Raw genomic sequence first — 19,979 nt, forward strand, 5'->3', positions numbered from 1 at the left:
CATAAGCATACATATACTTTTATGTATGGGTTTATCTCAGTTATTCAAATTTGCTTGCTCAACATTCAAAATCAATTAATGTAATCCATCACATTTCACACACACACAATCAAATACCTTGTTTCCATTATTATTTTGAATAGTTGTATTTGTTAGCTCAATTAAGTATGAAAAAAAGTTTCCATTTTATCTTCACTTATTCATTCTCTAATGCTCTTCCTTTTTTTATGTAGATCTTGGATTCTGACATACATCATTTTTCTTCTCTCTGAAGAACTTATTTTAACAATTCTTAAAATCCAGACCTACTGGCAACACATTCCCTCTTTTTTTTTTTTTTTTTCGTCTAAGAAAATCTTTTTCTCCTTTACTTTTGGAGGATAATCTTGCAGGGTATAGAATTCTACATCAGTTGTTTTATTTTTTTTCATCCTGCTCTTTTGTTGCTTGCATGGTTTCTGAGGAGAAGTCAATGTAATTCTTCATTGCTTTTCTATATAGGTTTGTTGTTTCTTCTGTCTGGCTTCTTTCAATTTTTTTTCTTTATCTTTGATTTGTATAGTTTGAATATTATATCATTAGGATTAGTGTTTTTGTTTTTGCATGTTCCTGCTTGATGTTTCTGAGCTTCCTGGATCTGTGGTTTGGTGTCTGACATTATTTTGGGGGAATTCTCAGTCATTATTGCTTTAAATATTGGTTCTGTTTCTTTCCATCTTTATTCTTTTTCAGGTATTCCCATTACACATATCTTTCACCCTTTGTAGTTCTCCCACAGTTCTTGGATATTCTGTTCTATTTTTTTCCATTCTTTTCATTCTTTGCTTTTCAGTTTTGGAAGTTTTTATTGTCACGTCTTCAAGCTCAGAGATTCTTCCTTTAGATATTTTTAGTCTACTAAAACATGAACCCATCAGAAACAGTCTTCATGTCCGTTGCAATGTTTTTGATCTCTAGGACTTCTCTTAGGTTCCTTCTTAGAATTTCCATGTCTTTGCTTACATTATCTCTTCTAGCATGTTGTCTGCTTTTTCCTTTAAAGCCTTTAATATATTATCACAGTTCTTAAAAATTCATGGTTCAACAATTTTGCCATCCCTGCCATATCTGACTCTGATTCTGCTCAGTCTCTTCACAAGTCTCTTTTTACTACCTTATTTCTCTACTTAGGATCATCAGGGTAATGTTGAATAGAAGGGTAATAGCAGACATTTTGTCTTATTTTTGCTAATATTTTGCTGAAGATTTTTGCATCTATGTTTATGAGGGACATTGGTATGTAGATTTCTCTTATAATGTACTTGTCAAGGTTTTCTGGCCTCATAAAATGAATTGGGAAGTGTTTCCTCTTTTTTATTAACTGAAGAGTTTGTATAATATTAGTATTATTTCTTTCTTGAATGTCTGGAAAAATTTACCAGTGTGGCAATCAGGGTCTGGAGTCACTTCTGTGGAGGGCTTTTGATTATAAACTCAATATCTTTAGGAAATATAAAACTATTTTTATTTACTATTTTATTAAGTATATTTTTCAGGAAATGTTTCTTTTTTATCCAAGTCTTCAAATTCATTAAAATAAAGTTCAATCTATCTTATTATTATCAATATCTATAGGAATATATAGTTATGTCTCTTTTTTCATACTGATATTAATGTTTTGTTTTCTCTATCACTTGATCAGCCTTGCTGAAGGTTTATTAATTCCATTAATCTTTACAAAGAACTATCTTTTAGTTTTATTGATTTTTTTCTATTGGACTACAATTTTCTATACCATTGACTTATGCTCTGAGATATATTCATCATCATCCCTTTTGCAGGGTTTAGTTGGTGTATTTTTCTTCTAGATTAAGATGGTGCTTGGCTATTAATTTTCAAATTTTCTGCTTTTGTAATATTTGCATTTCAAGTTCTAATAACTTCATTATCTGACATAAATTTTAGATGTCAGGTTATTATTATAATTTGGTTCAAAATGTTATATAATTTTCATTGTGATTTATATTTTGTGTCATAGCTTAAGTGTGTTGCTTAAATTCTATTTGGTGATTTTATAGTTATCTTCCTATTATCTATTTCTATTTGATTCTGTTGTGGTCAAAAACTATGCCCTCCATGGTTTCAATTCTTTAAAATTTGCTTAGAGTTGCTTTATCACTCAACATGTGGTCTATTTGAGTAATTTTCCATGAACACTTGAATAGAATGTATATTATGCAATTATTGGATATAGTGTTTGATATATGCCAATTAATTAATGTAAGTTAATCATGTTGTTCAAATAGGGACTTAATCTTCTAATATAGACAAGAGATTCTGATCAACTCTATGTAACAACCATTGTAAGAAATTAGAAAACAGGATGCACAAGACTGTAATCTCTCAGGGAAATAAAACAAAGTGAGCTCTAAGATTACCCTGGCTTTCTATCTGGTGGCATCTACCAGACCCTGATTCAGGGACAGCCAACCCAAGTACTATAGGGAAGCCTCAGTGAACTGAGCAGTCATCACTGTTTGAAGAAATTATAGTGGCTATAACTTGCTGGTGGAAGTCCAAGAGTGAAGGGAGTACAGAGAAAAATTCAAAAATTCTCTCTGGGATCCTTTTGAGTTTTTGGCTGAATACTTAGGTACACATAAATAGAGTGTGAATATAAGAGGCTTGGCAAAGTACAGCTACCTGGAAAAGAAAAACTAGTAAGCTGCAAAACTATCAGGGTTCACACATTATTGGGAGAGATTTAAGTTTCTACAGTAGAGGGTCTTCATTAAGCACCCAGGACATTCAGTGGAGACCCAGAAAAGCCATACCTTTGGAGTGAGAATAAATTATCTCTAGAGTAAAATGTACTCTAGGGGTTCCTGGCTGGCTCAGTCAGAAGAGCAAGTCAGGGTCATGAGTTTGAGCCCCATGCTGAGTGTAGAGATTACAGAAAGAAACTAAAAAAAAGTAGACCCGTTATTAAAAAGCTTAAAAAGTAGCCTCAAAATGGTCAAGATGATCTGTGAGTAAATGACTATCCATCAGAAGAAAATTCAAAACATTGAAAGGAAAAGAACAAATTCCAAACACTCGGCAATGTAATATACATATTGTCCAGTATCCAGTAAAAATACCAGACATATGGGACACCTGGGTATCTCAGTCAGTTAAACGTCTGACTTTGGCTTAGGTCATGATCTCATGGTTCACAAGTTTGAGCCCTACATCGGGCTTCTCACTGACAGTGTGGAGCCTACTTGGGATTTTCTCTCTCTCCCTCTTATCTTTCTGCCCCTCCCCTGCTTGTGCTCTCTCTCTCAAAATAAATAATAAATTTAAAAATAAAGAAAAAAGGAAAACATGAGCCTATAAACATGAGAAAAATCAGTCAATAGAAAGATACCCAGAAGTTATAGAGATGATAAAATTAGCAATGACAATGACTTTAACATAGCTATTATAATCTAAAACCATAAATCTGGAATAAAATGTAGGCAGTAATCTGTTTGACATTGGTCATAGAAACATTTTTCTACGTATGTCTCCTCAGGCAAGGGAAACAAAGGCAAAATTAAGCTATTGGTACTATACATAAAGAACTTATACAACTAAACACACACACACACACACACACACACACACACACACACACACACAAGAAAGAAAAGAAAAACAAAGAAAGAAATGGGTAGAGGACCTAAATAGACACTTTCCCAAAGGAGACATACAGATGGCCAACACACATGTGAAAAAGATGCTGTTGTCACTAATCAGTAAGGAAATGCAAATCAAAACTACAATGAAATATCATCTTACACTTATCAGAATGGCTATAAATCAAAACCAAGAAATAAGTGTTGGTAAGGATGTGGAGAGAAAGAAACCCTTCTACACTGTCAGTAGAAATGCAAATTGATACAGTCATTGTGGGAAACAGCATGGAGGTTCCTCAAAAAATTAAAATAGAATTACCATATAACCCAGTAGTTCCACTACTGGGTATTTGCCCAAAGAAAAGGAAAACACTAATTCAAAAAGATACATGCATCCCTGTGTTTATAACAGTATTACTTACAATAGCCAAGATATGGAAGCAACCTAAATGTCCATCCATAGATGAATGGTCAAAGAAAAAATCATATATGTATTTGTATATGTATATGTATATATATATTGTATATATGCATATATGTATATTGGTATGCATATGCATATATATGTGTGTGTGTACGTATATATATATGTGTATATATACATACATACAGTAGAATATTACTTAGCCATAAAAAAGAGTGAGATCCTGCCATTTGCAACAACATGGATGGAGCTAGAGTGCATAATGCTAAGTGAAATAAGTCAGAGAAGGACAAATACCATTTGAATTTACTCATGTGGAATTTAGGAAACAAAACAAAACAAACAAAGAGACAAACAAACAAACAAAACCAGACTCTGGAGTACAGAGAACAACTGGTGATTGCCAGAAGGGTGGTGGGTGGGGGAAGATACAAAGAGGATTAAGAATACACCTATCTTGATAAGCACTGAGAAATATATAGAATTGTTGAATCATTATACATCCAAAAATAACACTATGTATTAATTATACTTTAATAAAAAATAAATAGCTATTATAAATATATTTAAGGATTTAAAGAAAAATAAGATTGTAATAAAGAAATGGAAACAATAAAAAGGAGCATATAGAGATTCAAGAAGTGAAAAATATAATATCTGAGATTTAAAAATAAAAAATAAATACTTGAAAATTTTAAATTCAAACAGTTAACTATAGATGAAAAGATTAATGAAACTAAAGATAGGGCAATCAAAACCATCCAAACAGAAGCACATGAAGAAAAAAAAAATAAACAGAACCTGATAGCTTATGAGAAATAATGATGTACCACCATGTGTGCAATTAGAGTACTTAAAGAGGATAGACCAAAAAAGAAAAAAGTATGTGTGTCTGTGTATTTGAAAAAATAATAGCTGAAAAAATTGTATATTTGTCAAAAAATATAAACTTCCAGGTTCAAAGATAAACGCAAAGAAAAATATATATCAGAGCACACCAAATCAAATTGCTGAAAACTAGTGAAAGATAATGTTAAAAGTGACCAAAGGTACATTAGAGTGGTAGAAAGAAATTATCCCTGATTTCACGTTAGAAGAAATACAAGTCAGAAAAATTGCAATGACATATTGTGGAGTCCTAAGAAAAGAAAAAAATTTAACCTAGAATTAATTATTTAGCAAAAAATTTTTGAAGAAATAAAGATCAAATAATGGTATTTCAGGCAAACAAAAGTTCAGAGAATTAATTGCCAGCAGATTTTCACCACAGAAAAATTTAAAGCATTTTTTTTCAGGTTGAAGGAAAATAATTCTAGATGGAAAGTTAGAATTTAAAGAAGAAATGAAGAGTACTGGAAATGGTGTATCTGAAAGCAAAGATAAAAGACATTTGAAATTCTAATAATTTAGTTATAATATAATCAACTCTATAGCAAAAACAATAAAATGTGTTATACAGTGTAAAACATGTAAAAGTAATTTGTATGACAACAATAACACAAAAGATGGGGGCATTTTTAAGTTTCTTCCATTATATTTGAAATAGTATATTATTTGTTGGTAGATGACTGTAAATTAAGGATATATATTGAAAATCTTTTACAAAGAAATTTTTTTTAAAGATTTTATTTTTAAGTAATCTCTACACGCAATTTGGGGCTTGAACTTCCAACCCTGAGATTAAGAGTTGTATTCTCTATCGACTGAGCCAGTCAGGTGCCCCATATATTGAAAATCTTTGATCATCCATTAAAATAATGAAACAAAGGTATGTAATAAATACATAGAGAAATCAATAAATCAGTAGAGAAATAATAAATGAAATATTAAAAAAATAAATTAAAAGGCAGGGAAAGACAGGAAAAGGAACAAAATACAGATAGAAATATAAAAAAAAATAGCAAGATTGTAGACTTCCCCATTATTAACAATAATTACATTAATCGTAAATCGACTGATTATAATAATTTCAAAAGGTAGAGACTGTCAGATTGAATTTAAAAATATTTAACTAGTGGGCATCTGGGTGGTCAGATGGTGAAGTGTCCAAGTCTTGTTATGAGATCAGGTCATGATCTCAGGGTTTGTGGAATCCAGCCCTACACTGGGCTCTACATTCACAGTGCAGAGCCTGAATAGGATTCTCTTCCTCTCTCTCTGCCCCTCCCCTGCCCATATTCTCTCTCTCAAAATAAATAAACATTTAGAAAAATATTTAACTAATATATTCACTATAAGAAATATAATAAATATAAAGATGTAGATAGGTTAAAAGTAGAAGGGTGTGCAAAGATACACTATACAAGCACTGGTGATAAGAAAGGTGAAGTGGCTATATTAATATAAAAGCAGACTTCAGAAAAAGAAATGTTACCAGAAATAAAGAAGAATATTTCATAATGCTTAAAAAGCCAATTCATCAAGACTACATAAAATTTCTAAATATGTATGTATCTAATAACAAAGGTTCAAAATACATGATGGAAAAGCTGACAGAACTGAAAAGAAAAAAAAGAGATGTACAATGCAATTGTAGGAGATTTCAATAATCCTCTTTTAGAATTTGAAGAAAAAAAAACCACAACAGCAAATCCAAAGACTTGAACAAACCTATCAGTCATATTGAGCTGATTGACACTGATAGAACACTATAGTAACAAACTGCAGAATAATTTTTTTTCAAATGAATATGTAACATCTCACAAGATAAAGCATCTTTTATGTTGGGCCATAAACCAAGTCATAATAAATATAAAAAGACTGAAATTTTGTAGGATATATTCTCTGACCACAATGGGAATAAATTATAAATAGATAAAAAAAGGAAATTTAAAAAATTCCCAAATATTTAGCAATTAAATCACATACTTCTAAATAAGCCATATACCAAAGAAAAAAAGAACAAAGAACATTATAAAAAAGTATTAAACTGAATAATAATGAAAACACAACCTATACAAATATATGGGATGAAGCTAAAATGTACTACTTCAAGGGAAATTTCATGGTCTTTAATATTTATATTAAAAGTAATACAGGATTAAAATTGATTCAAGATAAATACAATAAAAATCAAAGGTCTTTTTTCTTTTTTTTGGACAGGCAACATGATTCTAAAGTTTATATGGAAATGCAAAAGACCTAAAATAGCCAAAATAAGTTTTAAATAGAAGAACATATATGGAGGACTTATTCTATGTGATTTCAAGATTTACTGTAAAGCCACAATAAACAAAACAGTTTGGTGGGGTGTAAGGATAATGAATTGATCAATAAAATAGAACAAAGAATTCAGAAATAGACCTACACATAGAATAAATAAAAATGGATTACAGATCTAAATATAAAGCTAAAACTATAAAGCTTTAGAAGAAAATGCAGGAGAATATCTTTGTGATCCTGGCGGAAGCCACGATTTCTTAGATGGCACCAAGAATACACTACTCAAAGAAAAACTTGATAATTGGATAACATAAATGACTATGGCTTCTCAAAATACACCTTGGAAAACTAAAAGGACACCCTTCAGACTAAGCAAAAAATATTTACAATACATATATCTGACAAAAGATATATATCAGACATATATAGGTAACTCTTAAATATATGTGCATAGTATATAATATAAATACATGTATATATAAATATATAACATACAAATGTGTAATTTATAAAATATATTTAAATATATAAATAACTCTTAAAACTCACTAAGACAAAGACAAAAGTAGAATAATGACTACAATTAACATACTAACACTATGAAGTATTAATGAGAATATCAAGCAACTAGAACTCTCATGCATTGTTGGTAGAAGTGTAAAATGATGCAACCACTTTGGAAAACTTTTTCGCAGTTTCTTATAAAGCCAGGCACAAACAGTCCTACTTTTAGAAGAAATTCTATTTTTAGAGGCAAAAAGACTTATGAGTGAATTTATATATTAGCTTTATTTCTAATAGCCTGAAAGTGAGAAAATCCCCTACATCCATAAACAGATAAATGGATAAACAAATTGTGTATTTAACACAGTGGAAATCTACCCATTAACAAAAAGGACCAAATTACTAACAAATCTTCAACATGGTTGGATCTCAAAAATTTTAATTTGTATCCAAAAGAGTACCTATAATAAACTTCCATACTTGTTTATGAAATTCAAGAGTAGGTAAAACTTACTCTGTAGTAATAGAAATCAGTTCAGTGTTTGCCCACAGCTAAGAGAATGGATGATTGAAAGAGAGCACAAAGTAACTTTTTTTGAAATGTTCTATTATCTTCTTTGGGGTGACAGGTACATGAATGTATAATTAGACAAAATTCATAGGATTTACATTTGAAATGAGTGTACTTATTATAGAATGTGTATTAAGTTATGCACCAATATGATTAATTTTAAAAAGCAAAGTAGTTCTGTTGTTTCTTTATACACACAAAAAAGTTATTCATTTATTTTTTTTTAGTATATTAAGGAATTTATTTTAGTACTTAGTATGTGCAGAGCTCCAGGTTAAGTATTATGGAAGAACACAAAGTGGTTACAGAAACATTTCTTGACCATCAAGGAACTTAATAGTTAGGGTAATGCAGTAGTTCAGAGTTAATGAGTTGATCCATGAAGAGAATATAAAAAGCAGACTACCTGACAGATAATATATGCTCAGCAAGTTTATTTTGCTTTACAGAGGTTGAGAATTTCCAAGGCATAATTGAGGAGGTGATATTTAATGTAGACACTGTAGAATAGGTTTTTTAGAAAGCATCAAGAATTAGGTAGACATTCAGGTCAGGAGGATGTCATGAGCAAAGGTGAAGTGAAAAAGCACAACTTTTGTACAAAAGAGTGAGATATGTTTGGTGTACTCATTTGAACATTTAAAAAGCTTTCATGTAGGAAAAATAATAGAAGGCAAATCACTAGGGCCAGATTATGGAGGGTCCTTAAAACCAATTTAGGAAGTATAACCTTATTTTAAATTTATTTTTTATGAATTGTCTATACAGAAATAAAACAGATAAGAAAGGATATTTCATCAGTAAAAACTCATTTTATAATTTCATTTTATAACATTAAATGTAAAGGCAATTAACCAGAAAAATGAAGGCGTTTTAATGAACACAAAACTAAAATTGGGGCTTGCTGATTTTAGATGGGAGTTCTTTTGCTGTTTTTGTTGTTATTGTTGTTGTTGTTGTTGTTGTTTTATTTTTTCTTTTTTAATGAGCCTCAACTTCCACTTTATTTCTGCTATATTTTCTTTTGGTTGCATCATGTTTAGATAATCCTAATTTAGAAAGCTAAATAATTGTAACTAGTATTCCTGTAACAGTTTATTTTATTTTATTTTATTAAAAAATTTTTTTCTTTTAACGTTTATTTATTTTTGAGACAGAGAGAGCATGGATGGGGGAGGGTCAGAGAGAGGGAGCACAGAATCTGAAACAGGCTCCAGGCTCTGAGCTGTCAGCACAGAGCCCAACGAGGGGCTCGAACTCACGGACCGTGAGATCATGACCTGAGACGAAGTCAGCTGCTTAACCGACTGAGCCACCCAGCCGCCCCTGTAACAGTTTACTTTAAATATCTTCCAATAAAGCAGAGATTTATTTCAAGATTTGCATAATAAATATTTTAGCCTGGTGGTACAAGTTAATGAATTGGGAGTTTTCAGTGTGTTACCATTGGAAACATAACAGATTTGAGTATGTATGACAGTTTTTGTTATGGTTTTCATATTGTTTAGATATATGTATTTATTTATTATTTTTTAAATGTTTATTTATTTTGAGAGAGAGAGAGAAAGGGTGCAAACAGGGGAAGGGCAGAGAGAGGGAGGGAGGGAGGGAGAGAGAGAGAGAGAGAGAGAGAGAGAGAGAGAGAGAGAGAGAGAGAATCTCAACCTGGCTGTGCACTGCCAGGCCAGAGCCTGATGTGGGGCTTTAACTCACAAACCATTATTTCATAACCTGAGCCAAAATCAGGAGTTGGAAGCTTAACCAACTGAGCCACCCAGGCACCCCTAGATTTATTTTTTCAAGTTGCAACTGGCAGAAACCCAACTCAAACTAGCTTAAGCAAAAACAGGACTCTATTGGCTTACATTACCAAGAACCTCAGGAGCAGAATTTGGCTTTTGCTATTTTTAGATGTAAGTAGCTAACATGATGTAAAGATTTTTTGTTTGTTTATCTTCTTTCCTGTTTGTTTTTCTTTGTATTTTTGGCTTCCTTCCCTCTTTTTGCACACAGGCTCTCTTCATGTGCCAGAGAAGATGGTCATGACAATCTCAGACCCACATGCTTATAGCTTCCAACCTGAACTTAAGAGAGCCTTTCTGGGCAGTTCCAGCAGAGAATTCTGATTGGGTCAAATTACTCTGTGTGTGGCAAGGAAGAGCAGTAGGAGGCAGGCAGTAGGGTAGAGCACTGTGATTGACAATTCCATCAGGACAATAGTGATATTCAGACATTTTTCCCCAAAGCAACCAAAAGAAGGAATATAGGACACAGAAGTTATTGTTTCCACAGTCTAATACAGTTTTTTAAAAGCAGTTAAATACGTGTTGAAAAAAGTAAAAATTAAACATTTGTAGAACCCAAAGAACAGTGTCCCATGTTATATGGTACAGATACCTCAGCCTTTGGCAATGGAGCAGCAGAATATAAGAGGGATCATGAGAGGATGTCATTATGAGTAATAATTTTATTAATACAGACAGCTGTAGTTTCTAATGGAACATTTTTACTCATTAAAACTGTAGTAAATTTGAAGGTGTCGTGGGCAATGAGCTACCGTGAAAAACGAAGGTCTCAGGCTGCACATTTACTCCTTGAATGTGAAGATAAAACCTAATTTGGAAGGGATTACTTTTTAAGTTCAATAATATTTTTAAGCAGCATCTTAATTCATTCCTTGGTGGACGATATTCAGAAAAGGAAACCTCTTTGTTCAAACCAAGAAAAAGGATTAAGGAAAAGGCAATATGAAGGAACAGGAAGACCAGCTTAATGGAGGAGTATGTATGGGAGAACTGGCCATTGAACACTATTGACTTTTACTGTAGTGCCTTGAAATTTTAGCCCCCCTCTCCAAAGAACTAGAGTGCTTCACTCTATGTCTGAAGCACTTAATAATAGGCATAATTATTCATTTTCTATTAGATGCTATGGTATATAAAACTGATGTTCAAATATGATTTAAACAGTCATTTCGGTAAAACCAGCACTGAACTAGAGTCAGGGCTCTGTCACCAACTGTTTGACCTTGGGCAACTAAATGACTTACTTATCTTACCTCTGTTTTCTCATTTTTGGAAATGAGGGTGTTGGTCTTAATGATCGCTGGAGTATCTTTCAGGTACATCAGTAGGCTATGAGCCTCTGGATCATCTGCTGGTTGTTTCTCTCTTTTTCTGTATTGGCACTGGTAGTAGTTGTACTTTGATGGATAGGGGAGAGAAACTTGGTTTTGAATGATCTCTCTGATACTGTTCTAGGTGCTAAGCAACCTTGGAAAGCAGATGAGACATGTATCTCTTACCTGCATAGAGCAAAGTGACTGCCATGAATGTATGTTAAGTGCCAAGTTTAAGGGATTCCTATAAAAGTATCAAAGATTTTGGTAGATAAAAACAGTGCAGATAGAGAATATTGCACCTAATGTGATGATTTCTATATGTGTATTTCTACCAGGTTTCAAGTGTGGATCTTTTTCTCCCTTATGAATATGCCAAAATCTTGCACCTAACAGTTCTAATGACATTTCCAAAGCTCCCATTGACACACACACACATACATACACACTCACAGTATATTATCTAGTAAAGTGGCTGTGGAATTAACATTTTTTCCTGGAAGGAAAGTATCTGATTTAATGACCAAATCATTTTAAGGCAGCACAACAGAATTTCACAGGAACTAAATCTATTTCTCACACCGATCATGCATGTTTTACTCAAGCATTGAGTCATTAGCATGTTTATAATGGTTCTAATTTAGCACAACATTTTCTGAATTTTATCCTTGAGTCATTTACAAATTGTTCATATTGAATAAACAAAGGAAACAGATTGCATTTTATACTTAGTAATTTATCTGAAAGAAGAGGGGAGGGTTAATTGTTTTAAAGTTTTGGTCTGTTTGGGGAAGTGAGCCTGCTTTTTCATTGCTAGGCATAAATGCCATTTCTCATATTTTCAGGGATGGGGGGTGCTATGGAGGAGTAAAATGAAAAATTAAGGCAGGACAAGATTGGCCACTCCCAGAGGGGAGTGTGGAGCAAAAGGGGAGCTGGCACGAGATTATCCAAAACAGTTGGTGCATTCCTTAATGATCAAGTGCTTGAGAAGTCCAGCTCTTCCTGGCAGAGCATCTGTGTTGATGTTTATATCATTGCCCTGCTGTATGGGAAAGGCATGCTTTCTCTTGCTGCTTGGCTAAAAATAGGATGGACTATAGCATTGTATGAGATATTTTAAGATAGCAAAAACATTTAAGAGGTTAAAGGTTTGGCTTTTGGATCAAAAAAGATCAGTGATATAACTCGTGGTGTTTCTTGCAGACTGAATTTTATCCAGAGTTTGTCAGTGATTCGAACTCTGTTAGGCAAGTTATTCTAGGTTCATTTGGTGCAGTCTTAAAAAACCCATTCTGCTGTCTTTTCTGTCAGCTTCCCAGCATGAAGAGCAGGCCTGAAAACAGCCTCTATTTATACCCCCTTGTTCGTATTTGGAAAATCAGTTGTTTCATTGGAGAGGCGGGGAGAAGGACAGCACAAGCTGTCGTCAGGGAGTATGCTTTGTACGTTATAGTGACTTCAAAATAAAACTGGCACATTTTAGTGTCTAATTATTTTTAGTGAGCTTGGAGGGTTTTAATTAAAATTTAAGAGTGCTCTTCAAGCTCTCCAAGCTCCAATTTTATCCCACTGTATTGTGGAGCACTTGTCACTGTGGAAAAATGTACAGTAACTGGCATGTGTGTCTCTGTTTCATAATGAAAAATGTGGGATGTATGATCAGCAGCGGTATAAATGTATGTTGTCATAACTAGTTGTAAACCAAGGTCAAAGTTACTTTTGATAAGTTATCATTGTTCTTGCACACATAGAAAATTTATTGCACTTGAAATTTATGATTCCAATACTAAAAATAAAAGGAATTGGTTTAATATTCTCTTAAAGGAGTTAATAAAGCAGTAGGAAATCTGCATACAGGGGCAGCCTTGTTTTCCTCAGTAAAATATTTAAAGACATTTTTCTATGTCATGTTTCTAACGTTTTAGCATTTATAACTTTACATATCGCTTTGAGGCCAAAGGAATAGTTAAGTGTTTACTCATAGTCAAATTGTTTTAAAGTACCTGTGCAATAAAAATGTTTCCCATTATTCTTCCCTATTCCTCCATGCTTTAGTTTTAGCAATTATTTATTTATTTAGTCTCTTTGACACATTTGAAATACCATCACTTTATGCAGGATGGGAGTTTATACTACAGTGGCTGTATTTAGGAATAATTTAAAATTGTTTCTAAAATATTATCATATAGATTAGGAAATAAATATATCACATACTCTCACTTCAAATTTATCTGTACTGTGAAATTAATTGTTAGCCTGGTAAAGCATTCTTGACTTACCTGGCCTGAAATCTAAATACTTAGGAAGCAGAAACATTGCTTTCCAATCCGTTATGCAGGTTATTTATTAAAAATAAGGTCTGAATTGTGTTTTTACTTTTTTCTTTAGAAAAAGTTTCTTTAAAGAGAAAAAAGTTGCGAAGGAAAGAAAAAAAAAACAAAAAGAAAAACTATGCCACTGAGAATTTTAACATGTGAAAACCTTTTACATCCTTGATTAAAATATAAGCAAGAATTGAAGGCCAGCTCTTCATTTCCGAGTCTTGTTTTACTCATATGATTTACAATAATTAGAAAAGATAAATATAATAAAGTCCTGCATTTTACTGAATATGTATTGGTGTGTGAACATTAACTATTTCAAAGTAAGATGGATTAATTTTAACATCTTCCACTTTTATGCTGAAATATTATCATTGTTAATAGGTACATATCATTGTAACATTTTTTTGTCTTGTAATGTTGTCGTTCTTTCTCTTAATTTCCAAAGGGTATGTAGTTCCTCTTTTAGTTTTTAGCTGAAGATATCTCAGTCAAAATACTAAGATTTGAATAATCAGGAACATTTAGGAGAAGTTCACTCCTTTTATTCCATTTGGCATGCTGAATACCTACTGAGTTAAAGCAATTCTGCATGGTCTTTACTCCTCCTGTGTACATAATACAAACTGGACCCCTTTACTTATTCTGACCGCTTTGGTTTTTGCATTTGCGCATGATCAGAATGGGGTAAAGTTCGATATGATCAATTACCTCTGTAAAACTAGTGTCCTATTGGTGTTGTTGAAGGATGTGCCACATAGAGGATGAATATTTACTTTTAATTTGCACCCTTACCTGGAAATTGTTTTGAGTAGGAAATTTGAAAATATAAATTTTCATTTGCAACTTTATCTATTACATATTTCTTCATCCTGAGTCAGAAACCTCTCAGTGGTGGCAGTGGTGTCCTTTGCCTGTGTGGTATTTGTTAACAATCTGCATCTTCTGGTCTTTTCTCCCTCATTTTACTTGCTTTACATTATAGTATGGAGCATGCTTAATACTACTTGTAGCTATTTGGCAGTCAGATAATTAGGTGAGAAAGCTGAGAGTTTTTCAAGAGACTTCCTGAGTTTTGAATCTTCCCGAATCTCTTAGACTTGAGATTAAACATTGATAAGGTTGTATGTTGTGACTTTTATTGTCCTGGAGTTAAAGGCCATCAGTGACTGCCTTTATTTTCATGAGTTACAAATATAGTCATGGAAAGACTGCTTTTTTTTTCCCCTCAGTTTCTTCTACTGAAATGGGAACTCATATTAACTAGATTAACTCAGCATTATGGTGAGGATTAATTTTTTAATAGGAATGTGAAATGCTTTGATGTTATTAACCATTTTATTAATGAGTAGCTTTTATGTGAAGCTGTGTACACATGGTCTGATTTATGTTTGAAGTGTGTGTTCCTGTTGACCATACAGTTCTATTTTTCTCCCATGAAGCTTTAGCATTCTTTTCCTAGAGCTCTGAAAGATTTTAGGTCTATTTATAGAAACGAGAGACATAGTTTAGCCTGTTTTACATTTAGTGTGTATATAATCCTAGTTTCTGAACTTGCTCTGAATTTGTGATCATTACTAGTAATTTGGGCTTTTGTCTTCTACTATTATAATATATGCTCTCAACTCAAATCTGAACCAAACAAATTATGCTTTAGCATTTATATCAGTGATTATCAGTTTAGTGCAATGTGATAACAGGTATGAAAGGGTTAAAAAAAAAGAAGTAACAGAATTAGGTAGGATAGGAAGTTGAAGACATTTTGCTGATTATTCTTATCCATGATCTGATGTTACATCAATCTCTCTCAGATTTTTTAAACCTGATTTGAGAAAAACTAATGTCTGTTAGATGTGGCTTTGAGGATTTGCTTCTTAATCCCAAACTTAGTATTACCTTTTTTTTATTACTTTAGCATAAACACAAAATAGGTATAAAACAAAGTATATACCTTGTTTTTGAATTTAAAATGAAAATATCAAGAGACCATTTTGGAAATTAAATACAAACCGTTGTGTGAGCATAGACCCTTTTGGAAGGTCACTCAAAATCCAATTTTTAATCATGTAGTAGATCACTTGTTGAAGCCTCAGGAAATAATTAATAGGAAAGAATGGAAGAAAAGGAGGATGGAAGGATAGAAGGGACTAAGGAAGGGAAGGGACCGTGAGCTTTCAATTAATCGAATAACGCTGACTTCTATTTAGAATGAACTTTAACTTCTGTGATAGTGAGCTAGTATGGTTGTTCTTCGTCAGCCATTTCATGACACACTGATCTGGATTGCATCCATTCTTTGATTGATTGATCATGTCATGGACAAACGTTAATTGTTTTTGCCAATACTTTCTAATGATGCAGAGGTCCTCTCATCTCTTACCCAGGGCTCACTGTATTTTTCTAAAGCTTATCTAGTTTCTAAAACCCTTTAGATCCATCCTGACCTTACTGTCATTCTGAAAAATTCAAGGAGGATTTAGAAGTTGGAGAAAAAAATGAAAGGGAAAATGCTAAATAGATAGGTACTGATATGGGAGAGGAAAGGCATTTGGAATTGGAGTACTATTTTAAATACAATTTTAAAAAGAAGTTATCAGAATTTTGACACTTGGAATGTTAAAGTTTAATGGGAGTATGCTTTGCACTGAGGATTTGGTATTTAAATCTGCATTCCCTTTTGGAAACATGGCCTATTTGTTAAGATTTGAGGCTTAAAAGATATATATAAATAGTTGTAAGCAGTAGCACCAGTTGCAAACCCATCTAAATAGAGAGAAAGAAAATGACTCATTGAGAAAAAATTGCTAATTATTAGGGCATTCTAAAATTAAATTTCTGTAACCTTTATGAATCCTTATAGAAGCAAGTATAATCATTCCCTATGATCTAGTATGTTAGTTAGATATGCAGTTGGGCAAATAGTGTTTAACTGAGTATTTTCTTTATAAGAATATGCATCTTTTTCTGTAGAAAAGTTTTTAGCAGTTTTTATTACTGAGGGACAGAAAACATCTTGACTTTATTTTCTTTGAATTATCCTCTAAGTGGGTATTCCACAAAAGTTGTCATATGTTTATTTCTTTTTTAAGGACTATGTGGTTACAGTTTGACTGGTTTCTTCCCCCTTGAAGATTTGTCATTCTTCCTTGAATGGCACATAAATTTTGCTTAGACTTAGAAAAAAATCACCTGGATTAAAAGGAACAACATCTAAACTTAAATATCAGAGGAAATCGCCCCCTTTTCTGTCCTATCAGTCTAAGAAATGATAAATGCTGACTGAATATTAATAGAATTATATTTATACTACCAAGATAAGATTATTGAGCATTATCTTCCCCCCCCCCCCGGGAATAGTTTAAGTAGTCAGGTAAAAATAAATTTAGTTGTGGTATTTTGTGATAGATACACTAATATAATTATCTATATCCTAGGGTTAAAACAACAACAAATATAGCCTTGATCATTTTTATAATGGGAGAATTTCTCCATAAGTTGGCTTTTGTATTTGTAGTATTTTAATAGTTGTAAAATATATATGTAACATTTTCCATACTTACTTTTTAACTCTAACAGATTCCTCCTGCATGGAAAAACTACTTTCAAAAGATTGGAAGGAAAAAATGGAAAGACTAAATACCAGTGAACTTCTTGGAGAAATTAAAGGTACAATATACAAAATATCAAACATATCAATGTAGAGTATATTATTTTGTATAACAACATGTTTGCTGATCTCTGTATCCTAAGATTAAATTTTTACCTCTAATATGTGTGTATACATGAGAGGGTAAATATGTAGTGTGTTCTTGAGATTTTATTCTTTATAATGCTTATAGAATGAAATTTTTTCCTTCTGTTTTTATTAGTCTATAAACATATAAATTATAGGGTAAATTGCTTCATTAACAGTCTGAAAAATAAAAAAAATGTCAAAAGATGAAGAACAAGTTAATTTTAGTCTTTCCTCTCGAAATCTTAATAATGGCTTGATTTATGAATCCAAATCATTAATTTGAATTTCTTCTGGTCAAAAAGGGTCAAGGGTAGCATCTATAAAAAAGAGTTTATTGAGTGTATTTTACATAATGGTTTGTGGGTGTTTTCTGAGGCTTGGTTACCTTTTTCAAATCCTGGCTCTATCACTTCCTAGCTGAGTGGCTTTGGGCAAGTCACTGAACTTTTCTGTTTCAAATTCCTTATATCTAAATGGAGATAATAACAGTTCCTACTTCATAGGCTTATTAATAGGATTAATACAAGTAAAGCTTTTAGAACAGTTGTTGGCACTTAGAAAACACTCGTGAGGGTCAACTGTGGTTGCTGTTATTATTAACATACCCATAGGATCATAGGTTGACTGATCTCAATCAGATTTCATAGAAGTTAACGTTTCATGACCTCTGACCCTAATAAGGATGAGCATCTTTAGTTCTGAAGGTATGTGATTGATGTTATTATTTTGAAACATGTTAAGAATCATTACAAAATTAAGTTGTCCTATCAGTCAGGAAGTTATTCTTCTTCCTTAACTCTCTCTTGTTGATGCCTTCATGGAGATGAAGTACTTTATTACTAATTTTGGTATCCTAAACAGAATCCATGGTTATTAATTAATTCTATCAGTTGTCTCTTGCAGACAGACAGTCATCACTCCAATTTGCACTAACAATCTGGGAACCTAATTACATTAGTTTTCTGAAGTTATCAAATAACTTCAGATGAATCTTCCTATTGGTCATGGATAATGTTTTATTTAAGATAAACATCTGGCAATAACTCTGATGAAAATGTTATTTTTAATTTATTACCAAAAATTGCCTAGTGTTCAGGTATGTTGTGTTCAATTCAAATGAAGACAAAAGGAAGTCATCTCTTTCCCAGGGAATAATTAATAACTCATTTCATTAACTAATACAGTATTAACATTAAGTGGAAATTGAATATTATTTTGAATTCCACTGCCTCTGTTCTGTACTCAGAAAGGGCATTTGCTATTTGGGGAAAAAAATCTTAACTTATAAATGATGGGTAGAAAGAAAGTCATTAGTGACATATTCTCTATCCAGCTGCAGTAACATGTTGTGTGCTACTTTGCACGTCATTCTGTGTTTTCTATCCTTTCCAAAGTCATTGGTTTTTTAACAGTGAGAACAGTAATGGTTTATGCAAAGGCAAGCTTTTGCCAGCATGAAAGACAGGGGTCTTGCTTTCTCTTAGTGATGTGGAAGTTAATATTTTATTATGTCATGATTCAGCATCAAGTTTTTGTGCTTCAGGTTATCTCCTCTCCCTTCCCCCGCTTTCCATCTTTCTTTATTTTCCATTCTGATTATGACTTTATGATGCAAAAACTGTACTAGCCTTAGATGATCAAAATGTCTAAATCTCAAAAGCAAAAACACATGCAAATTTAGGCTTTTCAAATTCTTTAACTTTTTTTTCTGGATTCTGTATGTGATATGTGAAATTTCATTTGTGTGCTGCTCTCAGTTTTATGAGCATAGGAGATACGATTCTTACTAAATTTTTCATCTTGATTTATTATACATAATTGTCTCTTTTTACATCCTAATATTTTGTCACCATAGCCATTATAAAAAATATACCAATAATATATTATCATAAAAACTGGAAAAAAATAGTTTAAGTAGCATTCAGATAGTTTGATTCAACCCCTGCTAAAATTCAACATGTATTTTTAGTCTAGGTGAGATCAGGCCAGTTACTATCCACCTAAATTAGTTATAATTATTCTGAAATTTTAATATGGTTTAAATACTATCCCCAAGAAATACATACTATTGAGGGCCATCAGTATTTTATATCTCAAACAACCCTGATTACAAAATTTGTTGTAAATGAATTTATGATAAATTCCTTCATTACATATTTGTTGCAAAAATAGAGAAATAGACACATAAAAATAAAATGGTTATTTAATTCTACCTGTATTATTTTGTTTAATTTATGCATATACTTGTTAAAGTTTTTCCTTAAAATTAGAATCTTTTACTGTTCTTTTATAATCTATTCTTTCCCATTTAATGATATAGCAATAAGTGATTAAGTCATCTAAAATATTTTTATTTACAGAAAATATTGTATGAAGTGAGGTTCTCATAATTTGAGTCTTTTATTCAACATTTAAGTAGTTTTTAAAAATTATTTGTCATTGTAAAGAAAAACTTGAATATGGATAACTTCCTAATAATTTTCAGTATTAATTAGTAGTTAT

General features: G+C 32.1%; 1 protein-coding gene across 43 annotated transcripts in view; it reads left to right on the forward strand.

Annotated features, from left to right (window-relative positions):
* The window catches only part of SOX6 (SRY-box transcription factor 6), a 686,841-nt gene that overhangs the window by 413,355 nt on the left and 253,507 nt on the right, over nucleotides 1-19,979 (forward strand). For all 43 annotated transcript variants that reach the window (XM_053203417.1, XM_053203416.1, XM_053203433.1 and 40 more), the window contains one exon: nucleotides 17,318-17,407. In XM_053203417.1, the coding sequence (XP_053059392.1) occupies nucleotides 17,318-17,407 (90 nt within the window). The remainder of the gene's footprint in view (nucleotides 1-17,317; nucleotides 17,408-19,979) is intronic.

Source organism: Acinonyx jubatus, chromosome D1 (genome assembly GCF_027475565.1).
Source record: "Acinonyx jubatus isolate Ajub_Pintada_27869175 chromosome D1, VMU_Ajub_asm_v1.0, whole genome shotgun sequence".
NCBI classification, from domain to species: Eukaryota; Metazoa; Chordata; class Mammalia; order Carnivora; family Felidae; genus Acinonyx; species Acinonyx jubatus.